Source organism: Salvia splendens, chromosome 20, assembly GCF_004379255.2.
Source record: "Salvia splendens isolate huo1 chromosome 20, SspV2, whole genome shotgun sequence".
Taxonomy (NCBI): domain Eukaryota; kingdom Viridiplantae; phylum Streptophyta; class Magnoliopsida; order Lamiales; family Lamiaceae; genus Salvia; species Salvia splendens.
In genome coordinates, this window is record NC_056051.1 from 1,286,212 (window position 1) to 1,298,814 (window position 12,603).

The following is a 12,603-nucleotide window of genomic DNA, read 5'->3' on the forward strand; positions in this document are numbered from 1 at the left end:
AAGAAAATAGTTTATACTGGGAAAGGAGTACTATTATTTTTCAAGTTGCATAATTTAACCAATTTAGAAATACAAATAATAGACGTAATGTTGCATTTTACTATCTTTCAAGTTGCATAATAAAAGATTAGGTAAGATTATTGATCATAGTCAAGTGTGTTTAAATCACACTTTTAGTTCTATATATGTTACGTGGTTATTTACTACGTGTTTAAGTAAAACAAGTAATTGGATTACATGATATAATAAAGAAGGAGAAATAGAAATTGAAGAAGAAAAAAGGCAAAACACATCCTTAAGTCTTTGTACTTTGATTGTTTATTTCAGTAGGTCCTTATACAATTTTTTCGTTTTAGTAAATCCTTATACTTTTATATTCGATATATTCCAATCCTTATTTGACTGAACTGTTAACTTTTTCGTTATATAATAACACATCAAATGTTAATTATTTAAATGTATTCCACCTAATATCCTAATTGGAAAATATAAATATAACATAAATATAAAAAAAAGATAAAAAAAACTAAAGAATTCCAAATCGTTAAAAGAAATTTGTTGTTTAATTATTTGAAGTTCGAATACTAATTTATTTGGAACCAAATACTATAAATTAATATTCAAACTTCAAATAATCAAACAACAAATTTCTTTTAACGATTTGAAATTCTTTAGTTTTTTGTTTTTATTTTTGTTTTTATCGTTCTTTTTATATTTAGTTACGTTTATATTTTCCAACTAGGATATTAGGTGGAATATATTCAAATAATTAATATATGATGTATTATTTTATAACGGAAAAGTTAACGGTTCCGTCAAATAAGGATTGAAATATATCGAATATAAAAGTATAAGGATTTACTAAAACAAAAAAAATTGTATAAGGACCTATTGAAATAAACAATCAAAGTACAAGGACTTAAGGATGTGTTTTGCCAAGAAAAAAAGAAAAGAAGGGAAGAAAAAAATTCACATGTTTTGTAGAACCATTTAATTTAAATTTCCAAAAATACCCTTCGTAGCCCAAAAATCACATGTTTGGTACATGTGGTTATTTTTGTCACAAGGTACCAAAAAGTTCCATAAATGGTACTACTAACTATCTTTCACCCACTTTTTCTTAACATTTATTAAAATCCGTGCCGAAAAAAATGAGACTCCTATTCGCGGACGGACTACGAAGGAAGTATAAAACAAAAATCAGATATCATTTTTGTGCAAAAATGAGTAGTATTATTTAAGTAGTTCACTCAACTTTTTAAAACATAAAACAAATTAATTTCGTGGACAAACTAAAATAATTAAAGAGGACTATTTTTTTAATGTTGAATGGAGTACAAGATAAATAGACATGTTTTTATACTATAGTTTATTAAGCGCAACAAAATGTGATACCATTTTGTTCGATTTTAACTAATCAAGTAAGGGGTGTTATATTAAACGTATATTGACATTTTTTTTCTTTGGGATTAACTCTCGCATGTTTTGATAATATATTATAACTCTTATTTTTAAGTAACGTTTATTATTAATACACTCTAAGTCATGATGGAGAGTACTTGGTAATTAACAAAAATATTTTCAAAAACTAATACTACATGCTTTTGAATCAACCGAATCAGATCTTGTGACTTCAATTTTCCAATTACAGAATCATCCAACTTGGACATTATGATGATTCAATCATCTAAAATAATAAAATAGTGATATATGGTATAATAATAATAATAATGATAGCCATTAAATTCATCAACTGCACCTACACCTTCGGTCTCCTTCCATCCATCTATTTAATTTTGTGTATACGTTCATTTGCTCCTCTCCAACAGAGAGACTATCTCTTAACCTATATGTAGAAAATTTTCTTACTTAGCAACTATAATTCGACTTCCTTACATAGAATTTGGTTCGAGAATTTATTATATGGCATATGCGATGAAAGAAGACGACGATATTTTTCATTCTCCAGAAAAAACAATGGAAGATAGAGATGAAAAACATGATGTTGATGTTGATGATGAGGAAAAGAAGAAGCTTGAGCTTATGCTAACCACTCTTAAAAAGAGAGATCCCTCCTTCAAGGTACATTCCATCTTCATTTATAGGTTTTTAATTTCTCTCTAAAATATTCAATTTCTTGTGTTGGTTTATTTTGTAACTATAAATTGTTTGTGGGTTTTAATTGTTGTGCAAGAGATAAGTAGAATTCCTACTTGTTCAAGACTGGATTTTTTTTTTCACCAACGTCTAAAATGAGTTTTGGAAAGAATATACAAATAAATTTATTGTTGAGTATAGTTAGGAGTAAACTAATTATAACAAAAAAAGATGCAAATATACAAAGATAAACTATCAATTAAACTTAAAAGAGTTGTTAAAGTATAAAGGTTCTGTCATAACTAAAATATCCTTGCTAGCTAATTGTTTCTTACACCCTTCACTCTCTTTAAATACTACTTAATACTAGATATCATTATCATCAGAAGCTACCATGGCATGGGTGTATTTTAAAAGATTTATGCTTCTGTCACATAGTTGACCGTTGACTTTATGAAATTCAAAACTTAGAATAGGTCATGAAATGTAGAGCATCCGTCACAGTGTGTGCGCCACCCGCACCAGCGTGCGACAGATTGTAACACGCGTTGTTGCGGGATGTGCACATACATCGTTCTACCCATGTTATGATGTTCATGGGCAGAAGTGAGGATGCGAACTTCATGCACGTGCATCCTATGCCTCGAGGCCGAACTTTTTTTTATTTTTTTATTTTTTGTTTGTGAACGTGTCATGTAGTTGTGGTGTGCTCCATAATAGTAGTACTCCCTCCGTTTCGCCATAGTTGAGGCGAAACTTTTCGGCACAGAGTTTTAGAAATGCATGTTTGGTGTGTTAAATAAATAATAAAAAAAGTAAGAGAAAGGAAAAGGTAGAGAGAATAAAGTATAAAGTGAATAAAGGAGAGAGAATAAAGTAGGAGAGAGTAAAGTAAGAGAGAGAGAAACGTTACCATATATGGAAATGACTCAACTATGAAGAAACTTACCGAAATGATAAAATGACTCAACTATGGCGAAACGGAGGGGAGTACTTGATAATGTTGGTGTACGAACACATACTTCTTTCATATGTAGTGTTACATTAGTTAAAGGGTAGTCCATTTGGTAGGTGAAGATCATAACTAACTTTAATCTGCCCATCCAAAGGAAGCCACCGGGTTCGTTCGACTTTAATAAATGATGAAAATGAAAGCAAATTATTTGAAAGAATAATTTTCCTAGTGACATATCATAGGATGGTAGTTAAACTTAATTTATGCTAGTCATTAAGTTCAAATTAAACCTTAAACATACTATTAGAATTTGAGTTTGATCTTATTTGAATAATTTTCTCTTTAGTCAGTGTGAAAATTGATGACTTGCAAAGTTGCAAGCCCCTTCACTCCATCACCGCAGTTGAACATCAAAATCTTCTAAATTCCAATTATACTAATTGACTTCATTATACAATTAGTATTGAATCCTTAACATTATTCACATTATAAATATGAGCCGTTTTAATTAAATTAATAGTATCATGTTTAAGATTTCTAATATTCATTAATTAATTTAAATATATTGCTATATTTTTTTGTTGGGGGTGCTACAACTCAAACACTGGTCATTATATTGAAGATTAATTCAACTGGCCGATTTTGTATAACCCATATTATATCGTGTCGTTATCGTGTCGTGTCAACCCATATTATATCGTGTCGTTAACGGGTTCGTGTCGGGTTCGGGTCATGTTCAGGTTTGATGGTAATAGGTCGGGTTCGTGTTCGGATCTGCAATTTTTTTAATAGGCCAGGTTCGGGTTAGGTCTTATTGGGTTGGGTCGTTATCAGGTTGACTAACGACCCAATCCGCACAATTTGCCACTCCTAATAGAAAGTGGGTTGAAAAAGTTAGTGGCTTGTAGGTCCTACTTTTATATATTAGTGTTATAATAAAATGTGAGTGAAAATGAATTAGTGAAATGTAGGGTCCATTACCAAAAATGATAAAAGTGAAGGGTGACAATTTTTTAGGGACGGACGGAAATAAAAATAAGTGACATATTTTCAGGGACGGAGGAAGTAGTTACTCATATTATAGGAGATCTAAACAAATTTTATAGATGTTACTCATAGTAACATAGGCATCTTCTTTTCTGGCGTACATCTCATAAGAAATCTAAAGTTAAATGTGCTTAGCTTGGGGCAAGTGTGAGATGTAGGCCCCTGGGAAGCTTCTTTTAGGGAGCGTGAGAGTGAGGACAAAGCACACTGGATAGACTAGTGCTAGTCTATGGGGACAACTGTTAGTCTGGGAGTCAAGGTTGTTACACACAAATTCGTCCCCCTAGTTGTCGAAATTTTCAGCTTCTTTCCGGAGCTAAAGTAATTTTATTTCATTTCTAGTCTAGTCCTTTCTTATTTGATAAGTTTTTCCCACAAAAAGATCAAACATTGAGTTTGGAAAATAGATTAGAAGTTTGGAAAATAGATTAGAAGTTCTGTGGTTGAGTACGGAGAATTTCACGTGGATCCGTAGCAAGTAATCTTTGATTCTTTAGAGAATTAGTTCGGTATATTCAACTAGCTGTAGAATTCTTGATTTAGGATTCAATTCCTTGTGCATGAATTGTGTGTGTTCTTATATGGAATTATTTGTTTAGCATTAGAAAAGGTTAATCTTATAATCGGTGAACTAGAATAATAAGGTTTTGTTATGGGTACAATCCCTTATCGTCGGTGATTTACGGCGATTAAGCTCAGCGATAGATAAAAGTCCGTCGCGAGTGAATTCCCGTCGAATAAGACGTCGCCAATTAGGTCTTCCTGGTGTGAAAACGTGAGAGACAAATAATAAAAGTAAATACTAGTATATGATATTTCTTGATTGACTAAGAGCATCATAACGGATGTCCCGGCGGACATCCCAAAATACTTCCCGCCACGTCATTAGGACATCTCACTCCACAATAGCGTATATCCTCAAGGACATCCCGGAGGACAAGAACAATAATTTTTAAAAAAAATCAAAAAAATGGGACGTTCGCCGGGACGTCAGTCGTGTCGCCGCAATAGCTGACGTCACGACGGACGTCCGCGCACACCTGCGGACGACGTCTCGTCCGCATGGGACATCCGCGTCCGTCTCAGTCAACGCAATAGCAAACGTCCCGGACGGACATCCGACTCCGACCGCTATTGCGGATGCTCTAATGATATGAAATACTCTACACATATACATATATATAATATGTGGGGATAAGAAAAGATATGGTAAATCAATACAAACTAAATAATAAGATATGGGAGACATGGGGCTCGTATCAATTCCCCCACGGTTGAAATCCAACTTGTCCTCAAGGTGGAATCACTAAGCAATAAAGGGAGTCGAAAATAGAAGCTTTGGTGAGGTGTCCCCTCCTAAATGCACCCCGAATAGTTGAGCATCAAATATCACCAATGGAGGACAGTTCTTAAGAGTGCTTTCCTTTTTCTTAAGTTACCAGTTATTGATAGAGCATGTAATGCTACTTCAACTGATAAGCAGGATGTAGATGAGCAAACGCTTAGAAGGTTTCTGCGCGCGCGAGATCTCAACGTGGAGAAAGCATCTACAATGCTAGCCAACTGCTTAACATGGAGACGAACCTTCGTTCCAAAGGGCTTCGTTTCAGAATCAGAGGTGCCAAATGAGATAGCTCAGAACAAGATGTTTCTGCAAGGAACAGACAAGAAAGGCCGCCCCATTTCCGTTGTCTTTGGTGCTAGACATTTTTCCAGGAAAGGAGGCCTCGACGAATTCAGACGTCTGTCTTGCTTCTTCCTATTAATTCTTTGTAGTCTTGATTGTCACTATTCATTTCTAACATGCTAGAATTTCCAGGTTTCTTGGTGTTTGCCCTTGATAAATTGTGTCAAAGGTGCTACATTTTTCCCTCACTATTTTAATTAATTGTTGGTGTGATCAAGATTGATCTAATTAATTAAAATCTGCTTGTTGAAATTGAGCAGGATTCCTGATGGAGTGGGGAAGTTCACGATCATCGGAGATCTGCAAGGATACGGATATTGCAACAGCGACGTTCGTGCAAATCTCGCAGCTATCACCATTTTACAGGTTAAAGATATCTATAGCAAATTTGCAATATTTAACATAAGAATAATTGTTACTATTAGCTAGTGTGTGAATATTGATGTTTGAGCACAGGAATACTACCCAGAGAGGCTAGGGAAAATGTTCATTGTTCATGCACCGTATATATTTATGACAATGTGGAAGCTTGTCTACCCGTTTATCGACAAAAAGACGAGGAACAAGGTTGTGTTCGTTGAAGATAAGAGACTAAAGGAGACTCTGGTGGAGGACATAGACGAAAACCAGCTGCCGGAGATCTATGGAGGCAAACTGCAGCTTGTTCCGATTCAAAATGCCTAGCTAGTTACTTCATTTAGAGCACAAACATGAAACTTATAATGCTTGTGCTTGAGTGTGATGTTAATTTGCATGTGCACATTTAATGTTTTGAAAACTCTTATGCTAAAATTATCTTTGGTTCACACTTGCATGTTTCTTTTGTTATATATTTTCTTTGTTTTGTTTGAGGAAGAAAAGTGATTTAGGGAGTTGACATACTGGCATACTTGCATGACATTAGGTCCAATTTATTTAGAAAGACAAATTTTAAAATAAGTTTTGTACATTGAATTTCTGAATTTTTGAAAATGTGATGCTTTTTTATTGTCTTGATTGAATTTGTAGAAATATTAGGTCAAAATATTCATGAGGAACGAGCATACTTAGAATGAAATAAACCTATCACGTAATCTAGTGATATACAATTCTAAAATTAATTATTTTTAAGTTGACATAAAAATACCCAACAATTGTTAACATTTAAATCTTGGATCTGCAAAACAAAACTTGAAGCATTGATTATATATGCTGAGCTTGAAATGCTTTCATGACCCTAAGAGTTTTTCAAGAGAAGGTGAATGAAATCAAGTTGGATGCTTTCATGACCCACAGTGTTTTTTCATATATTACGTTGGTTTGTAGAAGTGGAGGTGGGTTGATGATCATGGTTTTAAGTAGTTATAATGGGATGATTAAAAAATAAATACAATTTTAATTGGAGAAAGTAATACTGAAATATAGATAAAATGGCAAACAACAAAATAGTTGCAGTTGTGACCTGTTAAATCAATTAATCTTTTATAATGCAGTGGATGCAAAAGACCGTTATCATAATTAAGTTACCTAGCTTGACCCTTCTTGTTTAAGGATAATCTTCCCTGCAAAAGCTGTATTCTAATTTGCTCTACACTTAGGTAAAAGTTATGTCTATTTTGGCCTTTTATACACTGCAGGCTTCAGATATTCTTTAGCTTTTGCATTCACATCAAAATCAGTTTTTTCAATTAACTTACTAACAATGTTTTTGTATAGACATTTATAAATTTTCATTGTAAACAATCGTAATTTAAAATTGTCTTGTCTATATTGGTTTGTTTATTAACACATGAAATTTCTTTTTATTCGCTCACTCTCTCTCTCTAGGTGAAAATAGAAGTTTAAAAAAGTAGGAAAATGAAGGAGGGTGAAGAGAGAAGGGTTGGGGCCAGTCCTTGGCTGCTTAATTTCCATTGTTTGGTTGATAACATATGACAAATCTGACTAGGGATGTCAATCGGGCCAACCCGTTCGGGTTGTCGGGCCATTCGGGTACGGGCTATTCGGGTTATGATTTTTTCGGGTTATAAAAGTTCGACCCTAACCCTAACCCTTCGGGTTTCGGGCTAACCCATCGGGTTATTCAGGCCAATGCGTATTTTTAATTCTTTTAATATTTTCAAAAAATAATACGTATTTTAAATTTTCTTTAATTATATACATATTTTTAATTAATCATTCAACAATGAAATACATATTTTTAATTTTCTTTAATATTTAAAAAAAAGATTAAGTTATTTAAATTTAAATAACTTATTCATTACATAATTATTTATAAAATATCTATCAATAGTATGTTTATGTTTATGTATTTAAAACATAAATAAACACTTTGTTTCAAAATTTAAACATAAATCAATTCGTAGAAAATTAAATAAAATTTGCATAACGTGAGAGGTGCATCGTAGATGTACAAAAATATTTTGAATTGTTAAAGAGTGAATTATCAAGATGCTAGCTAATTGGAGTAACTCTAAGTTTTCTTGAATTATGATTGGTCAAATTTAATTTATTGCAGCTGTAAATAAGTCAAATAATAATTTATCTTTGTTTTAAGAATCATCAAAGTACGCATAATTCAATGACGAAGCGGCGTCAAAACACTTTGCACTATTATATTGGAAATATACTAAAAGAAAGCTTTTATATACGAGTATTTATGAATCCATGAACCACATGGTGATTTTTTTCGTGATCTTATATAGTCGGTTGACGTATTTGGATTTTGCATGGTTTTAGAGGGTTGTCTTGGATGATTTTGATTATATTTCTATATTTTGGTATGTTTACATGTTTGTTGAGAAATGATAGAAATTTGATTAGAAAATGTGCACAAAATATGTGGATGTGCAACAGCCTTGTTTGAGTCAATGTTTCTCGCGATTTTGAAGTCTGATAAACCTCTAATACATATCATTCTCTTCGTCTTCGAAAGAGCTTCGCGTGGATATATTTCACGTGATTTTGAAGTCTGATAAACCTCTAATACATATCATTCTCTTCGTCTTCGAAAGAGCTTCGCGTGGATATATTGCACGCCTCAATCGGAGCTTTGTAGAGAAAGTTATGACCGTTACAAAAACTGCTCGCTGTGCAGAAGCCTTCAACCCGACGGGCCGACCCGTAACCCGAACGGGTCAGCCCGCCTAACCCGACAACCCGAACGGGTCAGCCCGAATGGCCCGATTTTAAATTCGGGCTGCGAAATTACAACCCTAACCCTGTATTTTTATCGGGTTATTCGGGCAGGCCCGCGGGTTCGGGTTACATTGACATCCCTAAATCTGACTATCTTTTGTACTTTGCCTGCTTTCACGTTGCCAAGGAATAGTAAATCTTAAATGTCCCTTATCTATAACATACGTGCATAGTCCCCACCTCCTTCTTTACATCTATCCAGACAAATCAAGGTTTTAACTAAATCGAATTGAAATTTTGGTTGAGTTTTATGCCATCCGCAACGCTGTCTCTTATCCGTCTCTTAACCGTCTCATCTTTTCACTATTCGTGGGCCCCACCGTACTTTTCATCTCTTCTCTTAACTAAGAGACAGCACCGGAAACCCTCCATCTCTTAATCATCTCATCCCTTGACTATTCATTCAATTTCATTTTTTATTTTTATTTCCAACAAATTCAATTAATAAAAACCTACTTCATTAAATAAAATAAAATTACAACTTAAAATTCAAAAAAAAATAAAAAACCACATTAATAAAATCCTAAAAAAAATAAAAAATACATAATTTAAAATCTTCCGCTCACTCTCTATAAATTCAAAATCTCAAAACTCAAAGAAGCAGAAGAAAGAGTTGTCTAATGGCGATCATGTGCATCTACTGGTTGCCAAATTTAGCTCAAATGTGCTTCATTAGTTCCTCCTGGAGTTGGGCGTGGGCGGTAGAATCACGTGTCCTTGCCCGAACAAACAACCGATCTTGCATAAACGGATGCACTCCACTGCGAGGCGGACTACTTGCGGTAGAGCTTCCCGGGGTTTCAGGGTCGAACCAATTTCCCGCCTTAGGTCCTTCGTCGGCGACAATCATGTTGTGCAAGATTATGCACGTATACATGAGGTCGGCCATATTCTCCATAAACCACGTACGAGTCGGGGCTTTGATAATGTTGAAGCGAGCTTGGAGAACCCCGAACGCTCTCTCCACATCCTTGCGAGCAGCCTCTTGCTTCTGCGCAAAAAGAGCCTGTTTTTCGTTCACCCGCCTGTTGAACGTCTTCACGAAGGTTGGCCACTTCGAATAGATGCCGTCGGCAAGATAGTACCCCATTTTATACTGCCGGTTGTTAGCGATGAAGTCGATGGCCGACGCTTTACCATTCAAAACTTCGGTGAAGAGGTCGGATTGGTTGAGCACGTTGACGTCGTTGTTCAAAAAAAAAAATTGTAAAAAATGGCTATAAACGGCTAGTATATTTTTGGGATTTTTTTTTTTCAAATTTTTTCTGAATTAAAAAAAACAATGAAAAATATATTTTCAACGGAAATAAACGACGCCCACTCGCGGGCCGGCGAGTGGGCGTCACGGACGAACCGCAGCTCGCCACGTCACCAACGCGCGTGGTGAGACAGCTCGCTGAGTGTCTCTCCGCGACGAGTTACGGGACGAGACAGAGCCGGCAATGCTGTCTCGCTGCCGTCTCGTCTCTTCGAGACGAGATGGGGACCGCAAAGAGACGCGTTGCGGATGCCCTTAATCTCGATCTTGTTTTTACTTGATGACATTGTTGGTTTCTGGATTAGAAGAGATAACCGGACGTAATACAACCTAAAAGAAGGAATACAAAATAAGAAACTGAAATGAAATTACAATGAAGAATTCAAAACAATAAACTATAAAAAAATGTAAGCTGAGTCGAGGAGACCTCTGTCCGCAAGACGAGATACACCCCGGTAGTGCTTTCGGATTGGTGTGTCTTCCCCAAAGATAAAATAGCTTTTTGTCTCTGGTGAAGCTGCAGAGCTTCGACAGAAGAACAATGCAAAAGAGAGAGAGAGCTTATGATGCAGAATGTTTTGTATTGTGTTGTAGAAATGCATGGAATCTAGCCGATTTTCAGGTTTTACAAGCCGTTACGGGAGCTAGAGCTGGAGAGGCTGATCCTGGACGGACGTATCAGGACAACAATCCAAAGACCAATTGCTAAGTCCAAGGACACGAGCATGTAGCTCGAGGTACGTGGCGGAGCACGCGTGTGATCTCTACAACCCATCTTAGTCCACTATAATAATTAAATGTAATAACTCTTCTTATGAAATACTCTCTCTGTCCCATAATAAGTGTCACATTTGGTGTGGTCATAAGTTTTAAGAAATGTAAAGAATAGTGAGTTGTAAAAGTTAGTGGAATAAGTAGTCCACTTTTTTATATTAATTTTATAATAGAATGTGAGTAAAGCGAGATAGTGAAATGTAGACATATTTACCATTTATCGTAAAATTGAAATGTGACTCTTATAGTTGGACGGACCGAAATGGCAAAATGTGACTCTTATTATGGGACGGAGGGAGTACTAGTTTAATAAGGTTGTCACTTTTAATGTGGGATAATTAGTTCTGTTAATTAATCTCTTAACTTCTCTCATAACTCATTTAATTAGCTCACATTTTTGGATAACTTTAATCCATTATTTCTCACTCACCGGGAATCGTATTTGAGAAATTGAATATACTGCAATCATCTACCCTGAACGTAGATCGACGCTGTATAATTTAATTTTACAAAATTAAACATCTCGTCATATTTATTCTTGGTCAAAATCTTATGACCAAGCACACAATTCCAACATACATTTGATAACAAGCAAAATGTAGGTTGAAGCAGTTATTAATGACTAAAGGTGTAAAGTCGCATGCTTATGTGTATTCGTATTGTCACGTGAAACTATGTCAATGAGCATTTTTGGGTTGTCCAATTATAGTTGAGCCGTTTCTTTTTTTTTAGCAAAAAATAACAACTTTTTTTCTCTCTTACTTTACTCTCTCTTAATTTATTATCTCTTCATCTCTCAACCTTTTTACTTTTCTACTTTATTATTCATTTACTTAACTCATTTAACACAACTTTTCTTAAATTTCGTATCGAAAAGAAGCGCTTATATTACAGAGGGGCGGAGGGAATAAAAATATGGTTCACACTCCATTAACTTTTTTAACTTTGTTATATTTCTTAAATTCATATTGGTCAAAAGTGACACCCATATTAAGGGGTAGATGGAGTATTGTTATTAGTTAATTTAAATTGGTGGAGAACATGTGGATTTTATACTTTTAATGCAATGTTCTTCCATTTGGACAATAAGAGATGTTTTTATTTTATTTTGGACAATAAGAGATGTTTTTATTTTAACCAATTTAATATGCGTATATATAATTACTACTACAAGTTACGAAATTTACCATTTACTATAAGTAACAAATGAAATTTCAGAACTCATTGCCTCTGAATTTGAACCTACAAACTGCATCCATCCAAAAAAAATTCCATCCTCGTATATTTTATCATAAACAACATATTGATCATTGCATATTTTATTATAGCTTTTTTTACAGTTATGAATATACATTTAAGATACTCCTTCCACCTCACTAAATATGAAACGTTTATGAAATTAGAATTAATATTATTTCTACTTTTTTGCTCTCTTATTTTATTATCTTTTCATTAACTGATGAAACGGCACTACATGAAATCTTGTGATTGAACGTAAATAATATTTCATTTTTAATGAGACGGGGGGAGTATGATACTACTCCACTAAAATATTGAATTGGTAACACAACGAAGCACAACTCAGTTGATAAGACGTTTTTCCTCCAA

General features: G+C 34.4%; 1 protein-coding gene across 1 annotated transcript; it reads left to right on the forward strand.

Annotated features, from left to right (window-relative positions):
- Positions 1-1,794: 1,794 nt before the first annotated feature.
- LOC121780958 (phosphatidylinositol transfer protein 3-like) lies at positions 1,795-6,592 on the forward strand. The gene is made up of 5 exons (XM_042178622.1): positions 1,795-2,082; positions 5,583-5,841; positions 5,919-5,955; positions 6,047-6,152; positions 6,243-6,592. Exons 1-5 carry the CDS (start codon positions 1,924-1,926, stop codon positions 6,468-6,470), a joined length of 789 nt encoding a protein of 262 aa, XP_042034556.1. The 5' UTR covers positions 1,795-1,923; the 3' UTR covers positions 6,471-6,592.
- Positions 6,593-12,603: the final 6,011 nt, after the last annotated feature.

Coding starts and splice junctions, on each gene's coding strand:
- LOC121780958 (XM_042178622.1), top strand. CDS start 1,924: ATGGCATATGCGATGAAAGAAGACGACGATATTTTTCATTCTCCAGAA. Junction 2,083..5,582: donor AGAGAGATCCCTCCTTCAAG/GTACATTCCATC, acceptor ACTGATAAGCAG/GATGTAGATGAGCAAACGCT. Junction 6,153..6,242: donor CAGCTATCACCATTTTACAG/GTTAAAGATATC, acceptor GTTTGAGCACAG/GAATACTACCCAGAGAGGCT.